Consider the following 22854-nt stretch of genomic DNA (forward strand, 5'->3'; position numbering starts at 1 on the left):
GGTCCAGAGAGACCATCCATCAACATAATAAAGGCCATATATGACAAGCCTGCAGCGAACATCATAGTCAATGGTGAAGAGCTGAAAGCTCTTCCTCTAAGACCAGGAATAAGACAAGGGTGCCCGCTCTCACCACCTTTATTCAACACAGTACTGGACGTCCTAGCCATAACAATTAAGCAAGAAAAAGAAAGAAAAGGCATTCAAGTCAGAAGGAAGTCTGGCTTTCAGTGCTTGCAAGTGGCGTGACAGTGCACGTAGAAGCCTGAGGCGCCCACTAAGAACCTGTCAGAAAACAATGAGCTCAGTAAAGCTTCAGCATACAAAAGCAATACAGTAAGTCCCCTATGTACGAGTGAGTTCTGTTCTAAGGGTGCATTCCTAAGTCCAACTAACACAATCAGCTCTGGAAGCCCACTGTATTGTAATAGGCTTATAAATACCCTTCACACAAATAACACATTAAAAAACATACCAAAAATAAATCCTACGGTATAGTGCCTTGAAAAGTAGAGTACAACCGCTGACACACAGGGGTTGGCCCTGAGTGAACAGGCAAGAAAAGTGACTGGAAAGGGAGGTGGGTGGGAGATGGTAGGGCGGAAGGATCATCAGCAAGAGGAGACAGAGGGCGGATGGAGTTTCACTCATCCTGATGTGGATGGCACAGGCTCCAGTTCCTTGCTGGATTCAATTATATCTACTCCTTTAAAAAAAAACAATGCAGTGATGTCTGGGTAGTAGCTTTTCTGGTCTCATCGCAGACGATATCCTGGTCTTGAAATCAAGACCCTATACCACTGGACCCTACGCAGCAGCACACAGTGCCCAAAAGCACAGCCGTCTGTGGACGACGCACGCAGGCGACGTTGTACGCCAGACACGTGGGCCTTGCGTGACTGGACACGTGAACGCACGTTTGCATCTTTGAAAGCTCACAACTCCAAGGCCTGTATGTAGGGGACTTACTGTATACAGAAATCTGTGGCATTTTTATACACTAATAACAAACTATCAGAGAAATCAATGAAGCCCCATTAACAATTTCATTAAAAATAATAAAATAGGAACACATTTAACCAAGGAGGTGAAGCTTTGAGACACTGATGAAAGAAGCTAAAGAAGACACAAACGAGTGGAAAGGTATTTCTTGCTCACGGATCAGCAGAATTAATACTGTTAGAGTGCTTCCCAGGCAGCTCAGAGGAAAGAACCCACGTGCAAGGCAGGAGACGCAGGTTCAAGCCCTAAGTCGGAAATATCCCCTGGAAAAAGAAATGGCAACCCACTCCAGTATTCCTGCCTGGGAAAGCCCATGGACAGAGAGCCTGGAGGACTACAGTCCATGGGGGTCCCATAGAGTTGGACACAACTGAATGACTAAACAACAACAATATTGTTAAAATGCCTGTAACACACAAAGCAATCTATCCATTCATTGCAGTCCCTATGCAAATTCCAGTGGCACTTTTCACAGAACTTGAACAAAAAATTCCAAAATTCACGCAGAACCTGTAAAAGACTCTGAAGAGCCAACACAAGCTTGAGAAAGAAGAACAAAACTGGAGGTATCATGCTCCCTGATTTCAAACTACGCTCCAAACCTACAGTAATCAAAACACCACGGCACTGACCTAAACCCAGAGACCAGTGAACAGCAGACAGAGAGCCGAGCAGTGAGCGCACGCTGCTGCGGCAGCTTCAGCTGTAACAGGTGAGAATACACACGTGGGTCACGCATGCACACGCGTGTGCTACCCTGTGACCGCAGGCAACTTACTGTACTTCTCTGGGGAAAGAAGCTTCCTCATCTGTAATATACATGCAGTACTAGAGATTTTAATAACTTATTATAACAGGAAGCCCTTAGAACAATACCTGGCGCTTGGAGCTATATACGTAAAAGCACTTTGCCGCTGCTGCTGCATCAGGGTAATTAAACCACTAACTCATGTTAGTGCTGGGAATACAATGAGGGCCCTTGTGGGATAACATTCTCAAGGGAGAGAGACATGGAAACCAAATGGTCACTCAAATAAATATCAAATTACAGTTTCAACACCTGCCAGAAAAAGGAGGCAAAGGCTGGAGTGAGAGCAGATGGTGTGAGATTTCACCAGTCAAAGAGAAATCAAGAAGCTTTCCTGAGGAAGCGATGACTGAGCTAAGAACCCAGGATGGACGGCCTTCCTGTATCTGCTGATATATGGAGAGAAATCAGGAAAATTTAAGTTCAATTGTAAAAATCTGGCAAAAACTAAATCAGTATCACAAACCTGAGGTCTGTGCCTCAAAGCCCATCCGCGCTCACTAACTCTAGATAACGCTCTGTATCATAAGGGGTGGCCCACGCCCTTCGACCTCTCACCAGGAAACTCTCTCGTGTCCCCATTTCCTATTACTCTGCTTCCCTCCAGAGCAGACCTACCCTGACCACTGTTTGGAGCTGCTCTCTAAAGGCCCTCACCCATCTTTTTTCCTTCACTTCTATTTTGAAAATTTCCAAGCCAACAGAAAAACTGAAAGAATAACTCAATTAACAGTCACATACTCTTCAGCTAGATTCAACTACTAGTAAGTCGCCACTTTTGTGCTCAGGCACACACGCACACACACACACTCACTCTAAACACGCACACACTCTACACATACACATGTAGTTTTGGGGGCCTGCACCATTTAAGAGTCATCTGCAGGTCAAGAGACTGCACCCCTAAATGCCTCGGCAGGTGTCTCCCCTAAAAACTGCTTATAACCAAAAGCACAGAGCAACGAGGGCTTGTTCCAAGGACCACGCCCACTGTTGGACCTGACAGCCGGATACTCAGGAGTTGGGGTGCCAGACTCTGGTGTTCTTGCCATCACCCCAGGACGAGTCTGGGGAGCCTCACCACGTCCTCCCCGTCATACCAGGCAGGACTAGGTGGGACGGGGCCTGAGCTAGCTGTGAGGACCCGCAGGTGCTAGGCAGGTGGACAGAAGGGAGACAGCACCCACCACGGGGCCTCGGTGTGCAGAGCAGGCCCCTCAGACCAGACACTGGCAGCCCCAGGAGCCGGGTAGAAATGCAGAGTCCCGGGCCCTGCTCTCTGGGTGAACTGAATCTGATCTGAACGAGCCCCCCAGGCGATTCACACGCACAGCGAAGAAGCTCTCAAGCAAGACACTCTGACTTTCCGTTCCTGACTTTCACGGCACAGAAGCCACCATGCGGGCTTAAACTGTCCTCTAAGCAGGTCAGACACTCACTGCTCTGCTCCCCCAGCTCGCCGTGAGCGTGCGGAGGGCCGGAAACACTGACTCCTCCTCCGCACACCCCACGGCACACAGCACAGAGCGGGCCGGCACCTGAGAGCGCGGCCCGCCGGCACATCCTCGCGCCGAGCAGACAGGGGCTGACCTCGGCCCTGCAGCCTCCTGTTTCCAGAGCTTTCTCTCCTGGGGGACTCTTGAGTCTTCCAGAAACACTGCCCTGGGGACTCAGTTTGGGGCGGGGGTGTGGAGGGGCGGTGATCAAAGCTTTTATCTCCACATACGCACACACGGCTGGGCAAGAGGAGCCTAAAATCAGAGTCACACCTGGAAACTTTTTACAAAAAGAGGGCCACCCACGATCACATACTTCGTAAGTCTTTCTGAATGACAAAAAATAAGGTAGTTTTGAAACGCGGCTAAATAATGACTGCATTATCTAAGAATAACCAGAACCACATTTAACTTACAACAAAGTTAGGATGTTGCAACATTTCTGGCTCTGGAACCAATTTAAGAACAAGAACCCAGCAGGAGGGACACAGGACAAGAATGGCCCATAAGATGGAACGGTGTCAAAGAGCTTGCCAGGGAAGTCACGTGTGAAAAGCAGCGGCTGTTTTGAATGCCTGCAGTCAAACCACATTTCCCTGCAATGGTGTCCAGGAAAGAAAGAGGCATGGGAGCAGAACCTTTCAACGCCTCGGGAAGACCGGGCCGAGCTCCGGCCGCTGCGAGCTGCGCACAGGAGCCGGGCGGGCCTGCCGGGGGGAGAGCGCACGTACTTGGGGGTCTGCTGCACCTCTGCCCACCAGCGGTAGTCGGTGTGGCTGACGAGCAGCAGGATCTGACACCAGAGCAGCACCAGGGCCGGATGCGTGGGGACCATGGAGCGCACCCACGCGTTCAGGCTCTCCAGGCCGTAGAAGCCGCCGTCCGCGCCGTCCCTCAGGAGCCTCGAGGCAGCTGCGGTGATCCTCCGGAACATCCCTGGAAACAACCCGGAACAGAGCGGATTACAGGGACACGTCTGTGCTGCTCCTCGCGGCCCAACGCGTCACGGCCACGTGAAGCTCTTACACCAAAGGGGCACACGCGGGGCTCCTTCCTACAGTCTCACGCTCAGGGCACCTGGCACTTCGGAAACTCCAGCCTGACAACTGGCCTCCTTAACTGAGCAGCCACGGAAGCGGGCGACCCACCGTCCCCTCCTCCCCAAGGAGACCAGGCTCTCCAGGGGCTGCGAGCAGGAAGCCTCGCTGGTGCCGACAGTGGACACAGCCCCACAAAAAGGGCAGCAGCCCCTACGCGGCCTGCAGTCAGGTCACTGCAGCCAGGACAGCCCGAGCCACAGCCCTGCGGGCGGGCAGGGCGCGGCCGTCCTGCAGGCTCCAGCGAGCTGAGGGCCGGGTGGCCCCCACGCCCACCATGGCACGACCACCCGGGTTGGGTGGCCAGGCAGGCAGGCATCTATGCTTAGCCCCGCACGTCAGCAGCAGACCCAGGCAGGCTCTGCTCCAGCTTCCCCACATCGTCCTCCTCAGGGCCCGGAAGCTCTCCCCCAGGGGAGAGCAGATTCCTGTTTCCTTCTAGCCCACCTCGAGATGGACACGAAGCCAGCTCCACACGCCCCAGGGACGCGAGGACACGACTTTCTCCACAAAGTACAAATGCTGCTTTGGCCCACACATACAGGGGAACACAGGCCCTTTTGAAAACACTGGGAAGTGAGCTGGGCCTGCAGGAAGGCAGCAAGGGGGCAGGAATGCTGCCCGCAGCTGGGCAGGCATCTGGAGGGCGGTGGGAAAGGGCAGGCGACGGGGCAACTGGACGACACTGTGAGCAGCAGGGAGCCTCACGGTGGCCACAGGCCAGACCCAGCCCTGCCCGTGGCAAAGTGATGGACACTGTCAGCCTGCTGCCGGCTCCCCCTGCTTCCATCTGGGCAGCCGGTTTCCTAGCGTCTGTAAAGTGGAGACCAGGTGCCTTCTTGTCTGTTTGCGCCAGATGGAATCCGACACAGGCCAACGACTGTGGGGTTCACTCCCCTCCTCCAACACGAGGGGTAACAAAGTGAAAACACAAGGCCGTTACTCAGACTGGTTCCTATTTTAAGAAATAACACCTGAAATGGGCAAATTCAAAGGTCTCAATTTTCAGTGCAGGGTGTAATTATTGTCATTGTTTAAGCAATGCAAAAACAAAAATTACCAACTTTAGATGCTAAAGGCAACTTATTTATACAAAAGTACATAATGATTTAATTTTATCTCAAAACCAATCACACAGAAATTCTGCCCCCTAGTGTGCTTAAAAGAAATGGCGTCGAAATACACGATGAGCTAGAAACAAGACCTTGATACACACCCATCACCGCTTATTTACAAATACCGACATTACACGGTGATCAAAACCATCCCCAAGAAAAAAAAAGGCAAAAAGGCAAAACGGCTGTCTGAGGAGGCCTTACAGATAGCTGAGAAAAGAAGAGAAGCGAAAGGCAAAGGAGAAAAGGAAAGATATACCCATTTGAATGGCAAGTTCCAAAGAATAGCAAGGCGAGATAAGAAAGCCTTCCTCAGTGATCAGTGCAAGGAAATAGAGGAAAACAATAGAATGGGAAAGACTAGAGATCTCCTCAAGAAAATTAGAGATACCAAGGGAACATTTCGTGCAAAGATGGGCTCAATAAAGAACAGAATTGTTATGAACCTAATGAAAACAAAAGATACTAAGAAGAGGTGGCAAGAACACACAGAAAAACTACACGGAATAGCAAGGCGAGATAAGAAAGCCTTCCTCAGTGATCAGTGCAAGGAAATAGAGGAAAACAATAGAATGGGAAAGACTAGAGATCTCCTCAAGAAAATTAGAGATACCAAGGGAACATTTCATGCAAAGATGGGCTCAATAAAGAACAGAATTGTTATGAACCTAATGAAAACAAAAGATACTAAGAAGAGGTGGCAAGAACACACAGAAAAACTACACAAAAAAGATCCTGATGACCCAAATAACCATGATAGTGTGATCACTCACCTAGAGCCAGACATCTTAGAATGCAAAGTCAAGTGCCCTTAGGAAGCATCACTACGAACAAAGCTAGTGGAGGTGATGGAATTCCAGTTGAGCTATTTCAAGTCCTAAATGATGATGCAGAGTACATCATGCGAAATGCCTGGAGAAAGGTCAATAACCTCAGATATGCAAATGACACCACTCTTATGGCAGAAAGTGAAGAGGAACTAAAGAGCTTCTTGATGAAGCTGAAAGAGGAGAGTGAAAAAGCTGGCTTAAAATTCAACATTCAAAAATCTAAGATCATGGCATCCGGTCCCATCACTTCATGGCATCCGGTCCCATCACTTCATGGCAAAGATGGGGGGAAAATGGAAACAGAGAGAGACTTTATTTCCTTGGGCTCCAAAATCAGTGCAGATGGTGACTGCAGCCATGAAATTAAAAGACACTTGCTCCTTGGAAGAAAAGCTAATGACAAACCTAGACAGCATATTAAAAAGCAGAGACATTACTTTGCTGACAAAGATCCACCTAGTCAAAGCTATTGTTTCTCCAGTAGCCCTGTATGGATGTGAGAGCTGGACCATAAAGAAGGCTGAGCGCCAAAGAATTGATGCTTTTGAACTACGGTGTTGGAGAAGACTTTTGAGAATCCCTTGGACTGCAAGGAGATCAAACCAGTTCATTAGAAGGACTGATGCTGAAGCTGAAACTCCAATACTTTGGCCATGTGAAGAACTGATATGAAGAATGGACTCATTGCAAAAGACCCTGATGCTGGGAAAGATTGAAGGCAGAAGGAGAAGGGGACGAAAGAGGATGGGACGGTTGGAGGGCATCATCGACTCAGTGGACTCGTCTGAACAGGCTCCGATAGATGGTGATGGACCGGGAGGCCTGGTGTGCTGCAGTCCATGGAGTCACAGTCGGACACAACTGAGTGCCTGAATAAGGAACAGTAAGGACCAACTGAACAATCTCCAAAGACATGAGCTGCAAAGCCCAGGTGCCTCATCGCCTGGCCAGGGCTCCTGAGCAGAGCATAGCCGCTCACGCCCCACTCCACACGTGGCTGTTCAAATTTAACCAAAATTAGATCAAATACAAGTGCTTCAGCCACGGCAGTCACACTTCCAGAGCCCATGGGCCACATGCAAGCAGGAGTAGCTGGGTTAGCACAGACACAGAACACGTGCACACCGCAGGAAGCGGGCTGGGCGGCCCTGCAGCAGACACAAAAGTGTCCTCCCTGGTCTCTGAGGAAAGGAGGACGGTTAGAACAGCAGGGGAGCGAGCACCGTGAAATCCCTGGGTGCACAGAAATCCCTGGGTGTGGCGAAGGCTGCAGAACGTACCGCTCTTACCAAAGAAGGTGGAAAGCAGCCCCTGATGTGAACTGGGGTCAGATCCGCACCAAATGATGGCCAAATATGAAAGTGACCAACATGCTAATAACAACTGATTCAATGGCTTAATTATCCTCTCAACTTCACACTTACAGTGGTGGGTTGGTGGGGCATAAATTGGAAGATCCTCAGAAAGAAAACTGTTTCCGTGTTAAGTAAATAAGGTGGCTTGAAGCTATAGCCCACTATCACAAACTCTGGCCACACCCCAGGGCCGAGGGTGCCTGCAGTCATGCGGCGCAGCTGAGGAGGCATCCGGCCCCATCACTCTAGGTCCCGCAGCCTCCCAGGCCCTATGGCCCTGGCCGCTCTCAGGAACTCTCTCCAAAGCGCCAGCTCCTTCTCCCCCAGGCCTCAGCTCTGCAGTTGGTGAGGAAAGCCCGCCCCGTGCTGCCTGCCACTGTCTTGTTTCCTGATCAGGAGACGTCAGGACCCGCGGCGGCATCTCTGTGTACCGTCTGACTCGCAAGACTGACAGCCGCAAAGGCGGGAATCACATCAGCTCTACTGACCACCGCACACCCGGGCCCGGCCGGCGGGGGGTGACTCGGCACCTCTTTACTAAGCGAATAAAGGCCTCCGATGGTAATGACCTTCTGCTTTAATGGTACGTATCTGTGTGTGTGCTTTAATTGCATTAAGGTGATATATACACGAGTAGGATTTGAACTTGTGTGTATATATTGAGAGAGTCAGTTCCTAGGCAGGTTGATAGGGAGTCTAGGGGTCCCCAAGGAGAGAGGGGTCTGGAATTCTCAAGGAGGAAGAAAGGACAAACTTTTTTTCTTTCTCCACATTCCTTAGGATTATATAACAATAATGTATCCTGCCTAAGGACAGGCTTTGGATTCAACCTTCTGTTATCTTAAAATGTAAATTATGGGAGGTCCTTACAACCTCCAGACATTCTTTGGAGTATATAACTTCATTGTTAACACTAGCAAGCGGGTACTCTTTCTGCCCTCTTCTGATGCCTATGTCAGAAGCTTTTTCTATCTCCTTTATACTTTAATACAACTTTATTACACAAAAGCTCTGAGCGATCAAGCCTCATCTCTGGCCCCGGATTGAATTCTTCTCCTCCGGGGGCCAAGAACCCCGGTGTCTTCGCGTGATTCAACAACACCCTTTCAATATCACTTTGATGCAAATTAAAAATCTCGTAACACAGGAGGATTTGATTCTACAGGTGCCCTGCCACATCCCTCTGAAGGCAACTTCTCATCGCTCTGCTTCAGGTCTGGTGATTGCCTCCGAGCTCACCCTGACGCGCTTTCATCGCCTGCAGCAGACCCTCAGGTACTCTGTCCACTCTGCTTCCCTCGCTCACTGTCATATGTTGTTCAGTTGCTAAATCGTGTCCAGCCCTTTGCAGCCCCGTAACTGCAGCACGCCAGGCCTCCCTGTCCTTCACCCTCTCCCGGAGCCTGCTCAAACTCATGTCCACTGAGTCGGTGATGCCCTCCAGCCATCTCATCCTCTGTCACCCCTTCTCCTCCTGCCCTTAATCTTTCCCAGCAACAGGGTCTTTTCCAATGAGTCAGTTCTTCACATCGGGTGGCCAAAGTATTGGAGTTTTAGCTTCAACATCAGTTCTTCCAATGAATATTCAGGGTTGATTTCCTTTAGGATGGACTGGTTTGATCTCCTTGCAGTCCAAGGGACTCTTAAGAGTCTTCTCCAACACCACAGTTCAAAAGCATCATTCTTCGGCACTCAACTTTCTTTATGGTTCAACTCTCACATCCATACGTGACCACTGGAAAAACCACAGCTTTGACTATAGGGACCTTTGTCGGCAAAATAACACCTCTGTGTTTTAACACGCCATCTAGGTTTGTCTCAGCTTTTCTCCCCGTGCTACTGGAAAGTAACCCCCTCCCGCAAAGGAAGGCTGTCCAACCTCTCAGCAGGCCCAGGGTGGCCGGACTCATGCAGCCCTGAGACCACAAGTCAGAGGCCCTCCCTTCTGCCATGGGGAAGGAGCCCACCAGACAACAGAGCCAGCACAGGAAGAGCTGAGACACGGAAATAGGCAACGTGGCCACAGAATGAAGCGCACTGGACGCCGCCACCCAAAGAGCACCCACTCCCACACTTCCAGATGTGCTGCGGGCCTGGGCCGAGCTTTCCTGCTGTTTGTGTTTCACCGAGATTAGAACTGCCTTTCGCTTTTCTTGCTGAAGAAAGAAAGATATGCCTGTACCTGATAACTAGCAAGACTATTGCTTTTGAAAACGCTCATTCCTCTTGAAAAACTCGGGCCCCTTCCTATGCCTGCTACAGGGCAAGGACTTTGTGATCTCTCTCACTCTCTCGTGCAATGACTTTTTAAATTCACAATCATATATAAAGGCAACAGAACATCCTGACTTCCCGAATCTTTAACACAGGAGAGGCCCTCAGATTCACGTTCGCACAGCACCGCGCCGTCAAATACACACAGGGCACAGCAGAGCTGGCTCTGCGCACACCTGCATGCCAGGTGTGCGGGCAGGGCGGGGGCACAGACGCTCTAGCCAGGCTGGTGCGATGCACCTACCGGACTTGAAGATGTGGATCAGACACATGAGCAGCGTGCCCAGCTCCTGGCAGTAGAAAGTATGCTGCTGCTCGCTCACCTCCACTCTCAGCTGCTTTGTAACAATGTCCTCTAAAAGGATGCCAACCAGCTGGAGCAGAAACCTTCAGAGAAAGGGAGAAGGGGAGAACAAAGTAGGTGACTGTTACAGAGCACTCCTAAGAAGTACACCCATGAACATAACACACACAGTAGATACAGGGAGAGTCCAACGCAACTGAAGTAAATCAGGGAAGCGTTAGTCGCTCAGTCATGTCGACTCTGTGCAGCCTCATGGACTACAGCCTGCCAGGCTCCTCTGTTCTTAGGATTTCCCAGGCAAGAATATTAGAGTGGGTTGCCATTTCCTTCTCCAGAGGATCTTCCCGACCCAAGAATTGAACCTGGGTTTCTTGCACTGCAGGCAAACTCTTCACTGTGTGAGCCACCTGGGAAGCCCAATAAAATGAGCGGAGTGTTTAATACCACCCTGGATGAAGTCACTTGGCCTCTCTGTGCACCACTTTCCTAACAAGATGGGATAACCACAACACCTTTGACGGCATGTCAGGAGGCTCAAGTGACCTGTGGTGTTCCTTCCAGGCTTTCAGCCATCAAGCCGGCTGATGCCCACCACAGGGCGTTCCTGCAGCCTGCACCTCAGCCACCCACCTAACCACGACAGCATGAGCCGCAGGCTGCGTGCCGACCAGGGACAAAAGGATGCGCACATTCACCCGCCTCATCTCCACGACGACCTCTACCTACGGCCAACCAAGGGTGGCAAGCGGCCATCACACAGGCAGGAGTGAGCTCCCAGGACATGCTCTGCAGGCTCTAACTCAGAGCACACCCGAGTACAGCAGACGAGGAGGCACGCTTGTCTAACAGCAAGTCTGTACAGTGCCCAAGTCATGAGCGTGGCCTCCAAGGAGCTTCCCAAAATCGACAGAGGCAGACACGATCTGACGCCACAAATACACTGATGGGGCTTCCCAGGGGGCTCAGTGGTCAAGAATCTGGCTGCAGCACAGGAGATGCAGGTTCAATCCCTGGATCAGGAAGATCCCCTGGAGAAGGGAATGCCAACAGGCTCCAGTATTCTCATCTGGAGAATCCCACGGACCGAGGAGCCTGGTGCGCTACAGTCCACAGGGTCGCAAAGAGTTGGACACAACTGAATGACCGAGAACACACAGGTATACAGAGGGGAGCACAGCAGAGCGGTCCACCTGGCAGGGAGCGGGATTCTATCGCCTATGGTGTCAGGAAGGCAGTACACAGTGGGGAGGAAGAGAAGTGGGTCTTTTTAGTGGGTCTTCCTACATTTTCCAATTCTCTGCAGGCAACGCACCCACCGCCTAGTCTGGGCAGTCTTCAGAGGGTCTGATTCAGGACCTGACAGAGCCTGCAGAGAGGCAGGACCAAGGGCCAGAGACGAGGCTGGCTGGGCAAAGAGAACACACTGGCTCCTTAAGCCACCTTGTCGGTCTTAGGGCTCCAACACCACACGACAGCCCAGGGCCACAGACTAGACGTGACACGCACCTGGCAAATGTTTCTTCCGGCAGATTCTTCACCTGTCTCCCTTCACTGTGCTCCTCCAGCGCTGAAGTACTGTCCCCATCTCTTAACCTACTGATTGTCGGACAGGAGACCAAGTACGGAGAGAAGGAGAGCTCCTGGATGCGGGACAGGACGATGTCCTCGGTCGACTGGGAAATCAGCACCCGCAGGATGGCCAGGATGCCTGACACCCACAGTTGGACCGTGCTCACCGCCGCCTGGGGACAGAGCGGGGGAAGCGCTGCTGAGGAGGAGGACAGCCAGACACCCCCCTGCCAACGCCAGTTACGGAGACCCCCTCGGTTTGACAAAGCCCCCTGAGTCCGTCTAGCTGGTTCTCAAAGTGTGGCCGGGACCAGCGGCCTCAGTGCTGTCTGGGACCCTGTGAAACAGGCAAAGTCTCGACCCCCAGCCCTGCAGACGCCCCCAGGCGCACCAGGCGGGGGACCCAGAACGCCACCAGGAGCCGGGTACTCACCAGGGTGTCTGGGGTGACGAACATACTCCGTAAAAGCATGTCCACGGGGCGTAGGGAGGAAGGGGCCAAAATCTCAAACAACGTGTTCAGCACTCCCAGGGCCTCGTGAGAATCAATGTGCATCTGTTGCGAGTGAATGTCACAGACGTTTCCCCGTAAGCCAGCAGAAAAAAGGTCAACGCTGCCCTCCACATGAGGCGTCTCACGGCCTGATGACCTGGACCATCCCATCGTTCTCACCCCGCAAAACTTCCATACGACTCAACGTCAATAGCGAACCAAGGAAACGTTTTTTTAGAACAATATACCGTAACAGATAGGTTTTTTTTTGCACGATGGAAATCTTTTCATTTCATTTAGATTTTTACTAAATAAACCAAATATGCTTTCTGCACAAATTCAAATAGGTACAAGTATGAGATTTAGTCAGCTGAGTCCGCACAGCCTGCCAGTCACCCCGCCCCGGGACCGGCCCCTCCTGCACCTCTTCCTGCACGCGCAGCTCACCCATACGGGCGTCACACTCTCTGTCTTCCACCTTCTTTCACTCTCTTCACCTGCACTCCATCCCCACCCCACCACCGAGTAGACGATGTTAGCAAATTAGTGCAGTTCTCTTTAACTTCCTCCACATTCCTATACCTGTAGAGAAGTTTTTAAGTTGTTTCGAAAAATTGTATTATGTCTCTGCTTTTTTTTCCACTAAAAATATAATGAAGAACGGGTTTCAAACCTTAAGGTTACTTTTAAAGGATGCAGAGTGGTCCCGATTGAGTCTGCACACAGCGCACTCGCCCGCCGCCCTGCCACTGAACCCATCACTGCTGACAGGGTGCACACGGCCACGGCTGCGGCAAGTGCCTTCTCTCCTAGGTTTCAGAACGCTGTGCCGCCTGCTCCTCTGGCTCCCCACCTCGCCCCCGTCCGGTTTGCAGGGCCCCTCACGCCTCCAGGGCTCAGCCGCATCCCACTGCCCAACCACCCCAGCCCGCAGTGCCCCCGCCCCCTCAAGCCTGACCTCCAGGCTGGCACCCCAGGGGCTTGCTTCAGCCTCCTCGGGGACCTCCTGCTCTCCGAACCCAACACGCACGGATGAGGCTCCGAGCTCCCCCTGAATCCCGCTCCGTCCAGGCGGCCCCTAAGCCATCACCTTGTGGCCACTGACCTGCCCCTCCTCTCACGCCCACCGAAGCTGTTAGCACAGCTCACTGGTTCTGCATCCAAGTTGCGTCCAGCGGGTGCCCCTTCCTGCCCCTCTGTCCCCATGCCCGGGTCTACGCAGGCCCTGAGCTGTGAGCGGCTCTCTCCGCTACCCCTACCCTGACCGCCTGTTCAGCTCTCAGATTTACCCTGCCCTGCTTCCTACTGAGCCCCCTGAGGGCTCCCCCACAGCCCCCTCAGAGAGAGCTTCCCCAGGTATCTGCTCAGGTCACCCTCACGTCCTTCACGTCCCCAGGAGCGTCCCCGCTCCACGACCCTCGTCAGACGCTGTAGACAGTCACCAGGCCCTCTGCTGGATGTCCCCAGCCCTAGTCCAGCATCCTCCGGGGCCAGGAGGGCAGGCGCGGTCGTGGGGGGACGTGCGGATGCACCCTGAGCCGTGCCCCTGGCCCACAGACCGCCCGGCACACAGTGCCACTGCAGGGGAAGGTGCGCTGGGCGTTCACCCCACGCTGCGGCCCACCGCCTCCTCGGTGTCTGCGGTGAGAGGAGTGCAGAGCTCACAGAGCCCCACCCTGGAGACACGTACCTGCGGCCATGGACGCCTCGGCCAGCTGAAAAAAGCAGAGCTACCCACTCACTAAAACTGCGTCTTATCGGGCCCTCCCTGGTGGTCCAGGAGCTGGGACGCCATCCTTCCACTGCCTGAAGCCTGGGTTTGATCCCTGGTCGGGAGCTGAGATCCCGCAGCCGCATGTCAGGTGCCAGCCATCAAAAAAATCCTATATATCTGTTGTTCTTACCAGACGCCACGACCCCGCTCCCTGGCCCCCACCCTGGCCTCAGGATGACAGTCTGTGATGAGAGCAGAGCAAGCAGCTGACGCCGTGAAGACAGGGCCTACCCGCTCCCGTCAGCGCCAAGAGCCATGGGCACTGCACCACCCAGAGCACTCGCTCCCGAGCTGGCCGACCTGGACGAGCTGACGGGCGCCTGCTGGTGGCACCCGCGGCACCTCACACCCAGAGCTCTGCCGGCGGCAGGCACGGTCTCCTGGCAGCGGTGTCTGGAGTGACCGTCTTTGGCGCGTCCCTGCTGCTGACTCCAAGGGCAGCGCTGCACCTGGGCAGGGCATCCCGCCCTCAACCCTGCACGGGTGGAGCCACCGACTGCACTGTTCAACCACAGAAATCCCAAGTGACGGTTTACCGCTAAGCTACTCTGTAAGCAGTAAGAGAAAACCCTCCCTGACAGAGCAAACAGGAGGGAAGCGGGTGAGCAGGAAAGGAGGCAGCCCCGAGGCGCTGTGGGCGCCAGGCCGTCTCTGACCCGGGCCCCGCACTGGCCCCGGTGCACGGTTAACGCCTATGAAACGCGCCCGCTGGGAGTGAGCCCGAGCATGCAGTGCCAAGGACGGCCCCACGGGAGGCGCGGGTGGGGGTGAGGTGGGGGTGGAAACGCACCTGCTGCTTGGCCAGCATCGGGAGGATGATGTCGGCCACCTGCCGGGACAGCCGCTTCCACCTGTCCTCGCTCTCCTTGTGGCACTGCCGCAGGACCAGCGTGAACATCTCCAGCACCTGCGGGGACGGCCCAGACGCTTGAGCCCAGCCCGCGTGCCTGCCCCAGGCGCCGTGCACACCAGGCGGACCCAGCGCGGCCACGCCTCGGGCCTTCCCAGGCTCCAACCAGAGGAAAGCCGGGTGCCTCTCGGCCTCGGGCAGAGCACGGGTGCAGGACCGGACCGCTGCGCAGGGTCCCCGGCTCCCGTGAGCCTTCCCCTCTGTTCTGTGCGCTCTGCAAAGGTCCCCTCCCCCTGAACACGGTTTACTTCAGAAGAGTTTGCCGTGGCTGAGCCCCAGTTTGGTCGTGATCCCTCCTAAACAGAGACCCCTGAACGCCTGTTTGGTAAACACGGCCTTGGGGGCACGGGGCCACCGTGAGTGTGCTGCCAGGACGGCGCCCACGCGACAGCAGACAGGGAGAGATGCAGGCGCCAGGCAGCCTGCAAAGCCGAAAATGGTTAATCGCAGAGACAGTCTACAGCCCAGTCTATAAAATGCCATGTTCCCGGCGGAGCCCACTCCCTGGACAGCCTGCCCGGCCGCCTCCTCCCACAGCGGCCTCTCCCTTCCCAGGACCCAGTGGCACGTACGCAGAGGCAGGCAACTCTGCGCTGCGCCCCGTCTTCCCAAACCAAGGCCAGCCTCGCAGCTGTGCTCTGTCCCTTAAGCCAGGCTGGGGACGCACGGGACACCAGCCCACGTGCCTGCCAAGAGCTGGGCACTGGCTCTCGACCCTCTTATGGAAGTTGTACTTTTAATCCTATGGGATTTAATTCAACGCTAAGTATTTAGTTAAATATTACCTAGGTTAAGCAAAACGAGAATGCACAGAAGAAGTGTTTCTATGAGAGAATCTGCGCCAGAGACAAACAGTAACAGGAATTACTGAAACCGTGAGGGCGAGGCCCCTGCCAGTCATGGAAGAGGGCTCTAAAAAGCCAGGTTTCAGACGGCCTCACACCATCTGAAATTCCAAATGTACCTGAAGGAAAGCGGAGCCAGAAATCAGTGCAAAGACTCCGGTCCTCCACTAACACGGTGGTAAATACATGTACAAACAAGTGTTTAAATCACTTCAGGCTGAGATCTTTAAAAACAGTTACTCAGAACTCCACCACCGTGATCAACACTGCTGACTGATTTTTGGTCCTCGTTTTGGAAAAGGGTCCTCCACCACCTTGACTGAACTTGTGACCGTCGGCCAGGCCATGGGGCCTTAAAGACAGACCCCGTTAAGCCTTCTGCCTGCAGCGTCTCCCCACTGCCCAAGAGCCCAGGGCTGGCACAGAGCCACACTTGCTGATGAGCAGCCAGGGCCACAAGGGTGCTTCCTGCCCCTCCTGCTGCCCGCCCCACCCCTTACCTGATGGTACTGGATGAGTCTCAGTAACATGGACACCACCACCTCTTTCTGGGTTTCAAGCTCTTTTCCTGCATCAGCCTTATTGGTTCCTCTTAAAACGAAGAGGTCGTGGACTATGGGCTGCAGGGCAGGTATGGCTGTGGGCACAGAAGGACACTAAGAAGGCACTCGGGAGGCGACACTGGCACCTCCAGACGGTTTCCAAGAAAAAGAGCTCTGACCCACACTCGACTCGGCGATTAGGGGTGATTTCAGGTTGCCCAGGAGCGCACAGAGATTATCTGTACGCCATCCTGGAAGATCAAGGGTCTTCCCTGACACCTGACAAGGTTGTGAAATCTTTTTGAAAACTAGGGCTTCTGTGACATAACATTACTTCTGACACAAAGTGACACAGATTCAAAAGTCAAATTTAAACTAAAAAACAGCAGCATCCTAACCTCATACACCATCTGCTCAGAGTCACCTGAAAAGAGCACAGATGCTTTTCCCACAGAAAACACTTAGTCAGAGTATTGGATTTCTGTAGTTTCAAGCAACTCAACTCAGTCTCTCGTTAGACTAAGGGTTTCCCCCTCAAGGCATGTCTTTACTCAAAACAGCAAAGTGAAGTCTTTGGCCGAACACACCCTCAGGAGTAAACTAGGAAGGCCTTTCGTTGAGGAGCATCAGCCGGGCCAAGTCACCAAGCTACTGAAAGGCACACTCTCACCCTCAGCCTCTCTCACACACTCTCTCTCTCACACACATGCAGTCTCATACACACACTCACACACACATACTGGCTGAGTTTCCCACAGATGACCAGGCTCTGTAGTGGAGACAGTAAGGTCTGACTGTCCATCAACTTTCTTGCCAAACAAAGAACTTGCTTCCCTCTGGTCTGGGAAGCCTCAGCCGCCCCTCCAGTGAGGCCTGCACTCTCAGCTCCAGGGCCCAGGTGTGCACGCGCAGTCAGGGCCCCTCTGCCGAGGCTGGGACGGGGGAGCGCAGTAGGCTGGCTGCCTTGCTAGCGTGGAGGCGGCGAGGAGCCGAGCCCTGCGCACCCCCGCCCGCGGCCCGGGAGGTCCGCCGCTGCAGGACAGCACAGGGGGACCTCGGTGCGGCAGCCAGCAGAGATCACAGGAGGCGCCCCCACCATGGCGCAGAGGCACAGGGCGAGCAGGGCAAGCTGGGAGGCAGCCAGAGGGGTGACGCTCCCTCCCAGAGCACAGCCTCACTGCGCCGGGCGGCAGCAGGTGCCTGGGCTGCGGGTCGCTCTCTGTGGACCTCACTTTAGCTCCTATGAAACAGCCACTCAAAACAAGGTCCTGAATCAAGGCCACACTGTACCTTCCAGGACATTGGGCAATAAACCCAGTGGCCTTACAGAAGCTGGATTTTAAAATTTTCTGTTTCACATGGATAGACAAGAGTATTTATGGCTGACTCCACGTGCGCTATTTGTACCCAGGTGGACCACACTCCCTTCTTCAGACACCTCTGGCCAGAGCGCACATGCGCACAGCCGGCGGGAGGCAGTGTGAGCGCACAGACCACAGAGCCGGGGAGAGGCCCGCCCCCCATTACCGTGCGTCACCGCCTTCCTCCCGCTGGCCATGATGCCGTCACAGAGCTGGATGATTTTAGGGATCCCGATGATCTGTTTTGAGTGGTAACGCTCGTAAGACAGTAATACCAGGAAGAAAAAGATGTTTGGGATAATCGCCTCTGACTCCCTAGAAATGGAAACATCCAAAGACTTCCTTTTAAAATGAAAAAACATCATTGTATTAACAGCCCCAAACCACTCCTGATTCAAAGTGGAGAGCGTGCGTGTGAGAAACAAGAGAGCATGGGGTGGGGGGCAGCGCTCGGAGCCTCGGCACCCGGTTCGGTCCCGTCACCCTCACCTCGAGTCCCTGCCTGGGGCGGGGCCCCGCCTGCTGGGGCGCCCAGGCAGCTGGCAGGGCTCAGTGCGGGCCCAGAGGGAGGCACCCTCATCACCGCGGCCCAGGGCGCCTCCATCTGCCCCTCGCCCCGCCACTGAAGAAGCTGGCACCCAAAGGGGAAAAGGTAGCTTGCCTCCAATCACACGGTCAGGGTGACACACGCGAGAACACGAGCCTGGGCCTCTAGACCCGGGGGCAGGGGGAGAGGCAGGCGGACGGGCCGCTCAGGACACTCCTCTGCACCGTGCTTCCCTAACGACTAAGTGGCTCAGAAACTAAAAGAGTTTCATTTTCAATTATATTTACAGGATGACGTATTAAAACCTTACAGGCTAGCAAGGTAAAGTTACTAGAGATGACCGTATCTAATGCTGCTTTCTGTAAGATTAGAAAAAAACTACTGTTATCTCAAATAAGATTTCATTTAGCAAAACTATTATAATTAAATACTTTGAAATCTGAAATCAAAACAGACAACACGTGTAATCGTCAGGTGAAGAACGACCTCCCAACAAGGTTTGAGATACTTAAGTCATTAATTTTCAAGAGAAACAAAAATCCACAGCATTTTGATCAGACTTTCATTAAACACAGTGCCTGGCAAAAACGCCCAGCGATCTTTAAAGTAAACACTCATCTTAAAAATCTAGAATTACATGTATGGACTTCCCCAGTAGGAAGTGATTAAGACGCCACACTTTTACTGCAGGGGACACAGGTTCAATTCCTGCTCAGGGAACTAAGATCTGCATGCCACTTGGTGTGGCCAAAAAAATAAAATGGATGAAAATAAAATAAAATTACATATAATTATGTAACAAGGACAAGAAATCTAAAGTAACAAAATGCAATTACCTGAACTGGCCGACCTCAATGTATTCAAACTGCTTCAGCACAAATCCAATAAACACCTACAGGCAGGAAATACAATTTTCACATCAGTAATTAAAATGTGCAAACAAGGTTACTCTCCTTGGCACTCATCTGTATAGACCTCTGACAAGTTTCCTGACAGTAGACAACCTTGCTTCTATACAAGAACTCAAACGTACGCTACGGTCAGATTAGATAGTTTCAAGACACTTGCAGAAACCCCTTTAAACTCGTTTACTCAACACTGAGGTGAAACCTCCCTGGAGAAACAAACGAGAAGCTCCAGGGTCCACCAGGGGGCCCCCAAAGGGCACAGCACAGGTCCCGCTGGTCCGGCTGCGGCACGCCCAGCAGCCTGGGCGTCCTGAGCTGGCTTAGGGACAAGATGTCCAGCTGAGCCCACCTTCCCCCCGCAGCACCAGCGCTCAGAGGGGCCGGGCACCCAGGGCTGTTGGGGGCACGGTGGCCATGAGTGGAGGCCACACCCGTGACTGCTCACGACCATGTCGAGCTTTAGGCGCGTGTTCATTCTCCACCCTGACACTCGGAGCTCACCTCCAGCTCCCTCCTGCCCCCAGCGTGACACAGACACATGCGGGGGCTCCGTAAACCACGCCCTGAACTGAGGCAAGGCGTGGGCCTGTTCTGTTTTTCTACACTGTCCATAAAGACCATCAGTGCAACCAATCCTAAGAACTGGGGAGAGAGGAGGCCTGTAACCACCACTGAGAGGACTGGTCTCCGTGAGGAGTCGCGAAGGTGCCTGCTGGGCTCTGACAAGTGGAGTCAGCCTGTGCCGGGCCCCGCTTCCTCCTGGGAAGCCCCACGGCAGGTCCCACGCCTGCCTCCCCTCGGCCACGGCCACCCCACCGCGGATGAGGGCGTCCCCTCCCCAGACGACAGAACCACCATCTCCTTGGAGCATCTCCCCAGAGGAAAACGGCTCTGTGGAGAGTGTCCTCCTGAAAACCAGCGCGGAGAGCAGGATGATGAAGATGCAGGCCCCTCCCCTCGGGTGGCCCCCAGCACCACTGCAGGGAAAGCGGGGTCACCTCTCCGTCGAGCTTCCCCAGGGGAGTGACGCTGACACAGCACCCACAACACGGTGACATCGAGGAGCAAACGGAGAGCTGCAGCGTTTCCACCTCAGAACACTTCCTATCTCGCCCAGGAAAGCAGCCCACGGTCACAGCCCAACAGGGACGATCACATCCTGACGCCCCAAAAACGACTGTCCCTGTGCTGACCTTGGCTGGCCTGAGTCCTGCTTTCAGAGAATTCACGTCATGAAGGGATCCGCCTTTCCACAGTCGCACGCGCCAGAGCAGGGTGCGGGGGTGAGGGCCCACGGAGTGGAAGCGAGTGAGGACCCTCGGGACGGCTCAGACAGCTGGGGCTGGGCCACAGGGGCCAGCCGCTGCCCGACAGACCACACGCCTTTGCAACAGGTGACAGCTTGAAACGGGCAACCGTTCCTCATAAGCTGTTTAAAACCACACTCTGGATTCTGCACAGATGTCCCCCCAAACCATAAATTCAAATTACTCTTGGGGTGGGGGCAGGTGGGTGGATGGGAGGAACCACTGCGGGAGTGTAAAGGCTAGAAAGCCCGGCTGAGGGCGCCGAGCTTGCTGAGGCTCCGCAGGCCAGGCCTCCGCGCCTGCCCGTGGGTGAGACAGAGGAGAGGCAGCAGCCGGTGTGGGAAGGAAAGGCACACTTCCTCACGGCCGATTCCAGCGTCCTTCCCAGGTAACCTTCACTACATTGTGAACAGGTACGGCAGAGCAGAGGCGCAGCGTCACACCTGGTCTGAGTCCAGGAGGCAGTAGTTGACCCGCAGCTGCACCAGCTGCGCCAGCAGGTCCAGCACCTGCTTCTGCAGCTGCACGGAGGTGGTGGTCGTGTACTGCTTCAAAGCTTTTATAACAAGAGGCTCGAACAGGCGAATGTGATTGTGAATAGCATTCTGCGAAGGAGAAAGAGCATGCGAGTGAGTCTTCAGCGGCAGCTGCTTCCAGCCGCAACCTGAGGGGCTCCCAGTTACCTTGTCAGCTCGGTTCTTTGTGACGCTGGTGAGGTTTGTCTTCAGCTGGGTTGACACTTTCTGGAGGACGTCAAACCACCTGCCAGGTAGGAAAGAGGGCAAGCAAAGAACACCCTTACATACTCTCCTGTGTCCCCAGCTAGACCCAGGTCAAGCGAACTCCAACTCACAGAATCAGAACATTTCAGGGTCATAAGGACTTCAACAGCCACTCAGTGTAGCGGCATCAAGCTCTTCTTTTAATAAAGATTAGTCAGGCAAGGAAATGGCAACCCACTCCAGTATTTTTGTCTGGAAAATCTCACGGACAGAGGGGCCTGGTGGGCTATAGTTCATGGAGTCACAGAGTCGGACACGACCGAGCGACTGAGCATGCCATTAGACAGGACTGAGTTTATGGTGGACGGACCACCATGGCTCGTCACCTGAGACAGGTGACCTGGGCCAGAGCGCTGCTGCTGCTAGACACTCACGCAGCCCCGGGGGCAGGGGCTGGAGGCGACCAGGCTTGGGAAAGGCTCAGAGACTCAGAAGGCATAGCTTGATTTCTTTAAACTTTTACAGCAAATACCCTTTTCAAGAAACGTAATATTAAATGACAGTAATCAGACATTTGCTTGTTTTACTTATTTCCCATATTAGACAAAAATTTAAAGAGCCCTAGTCGGAGAAGGCAATGGCAACCCACTCCGGTACTCCTGCCTGGAAAATCCCGGAGGAGCCTGGTGGGCTGCGGTCCACGGGGTCGTGAAGAGTAGGACATGACTGAGTGACTTCACTTTCACTTTTCACTTTCACGCATTGGAGAAGGAAATGGCAACCCACTCCAGTGTTCTTGCCTGGAGAATCCCAGGGACGGGAGAGCCTGGTGGGCTGCCGTCTATGGGGTTGCACAGAGTCGGACACGACTGAAGCAACTTAGCAGCAATAGCAGTCCTGAGACTTAGAAAAAGTCTGTATATGGCCAATTAAAGCCCAAAATGTGGACATTTGCCTAAAATACTCTAAATCTATGTAACGAAAACCCAGGAATTCTACTGCTACTACATAGTAACTCAAATATGCATTAACAATGAACAGTGATTTAAGAAACAACTACGGCAATTCCAGACATCCTAAAAAAAGAAAGAAAGCAAGAAAGTGAAGTCGCTCAGTCATCTCCAACTCTTTGTGACCCCAGGGACTGCAGCCCACCAGCTCTCCATCTATGGAATTTTCTAGGCAAGAGTACTGGAGTGGGTTGCATTGCCTTCTCCGGGGGATCTTCCCAACCCAGGGATCAAACCACATTGCAGGCAGACGCTTTCCCACCTGAGCCACTGGGGAAGCCCAACACAGCCATAAATTAAGTGGAAAGAAATCTTTACCCATGAGGTTGGGAACCCCGCCCACCAGCCCTCTGCACACCAGCACAGCTGCGCACCCGAGCGGGCCCCCGGGCGCCAGCAGCACACAGCACCTGACCCTGCAGACGTGCCTTCAGTGTCTGTAGACACACGCGGCCTCTTCCCGGTCTGCTGATTCGTCAGCTCTCCTGTCCCGCAGCCCAGCCCCACCCGCTGAGACGGGAACACCCAGGCCCTCCTCTCTCACTGGGCTACACGCTTCTCTGAAGGGGGGGCCCTGCCTTCAGC

At 53.7% G+C, this 22854-nt stretch overlaps 1 protein-coding gene across 3 annotated transcripts in view; it reads right to left on the reverse strand.

Moving 5' to 3' along the window:
• HTT (huntingtin) overlaps positions 1 to 22854 on the reverse strand; it is a 127693-nt gene that overhangs the window by 26696 nt on the left and 78143 nt on the right. For all 3 annotated transcript variants that reach the window (XM_055589236.1, XM_055589237.1, XM_055589235.1), the window contains 10 exons: positions 21221 to 21299; positions 20981 to 21142; positions 19159 to 19214; positions 17942 to 18090; positions 16373 to 16509; positions 14908 to 15024; positions 12284 to 12406; positions 11788 to 12023; positions 10222 to 10364; positions 4038 to 4242 (listed from right to left, as the gene is read on the reverse strand). In XM_055589236.1, the coding sequence (XP_055445211.1) occupies positions 4038 to 4242; positions 10222 to 10364; positions 11788 to 12023; positions 12284 to 12406; positions 14908 to 15024; positions 16373 to 16509; positions 17942 to 18090; positions 19159 to 19214; positions 20981 to 21142; positions 21221 to 21299 (1407 nt within the window). The remainder of the gene's footprint in view (positions 1 to 4037; positions 4243 to 10221; positions 10365 to 11787; positions 12024 to 12283; positions 12407 to 14907; positions 15025 to 16372; positions 16510 to 17941; positions 18091 to 19158; positions 19215 to 20980; positions 21143 to 21220; positions 21300 to 22854) is intronic.

The sequence above is a fragment of the Bubalus kerabau genome, chromosome 7 (assembly GCF_029407905.1).
Source record: "Bubalus kerabau isolate K-KA32 ecotype Philippines breed swamp buffalo chromosome 7, PCC_UOA_SB_1v2, whole genome shotgun sequence".
Taxonomy (NCBI): domain Eukaryota; kingdom Metazoa; phylum Chordata; class Mammalia; order Artiodactyla; family Bovidae; genus Bubalus; species Bubalus kerabau.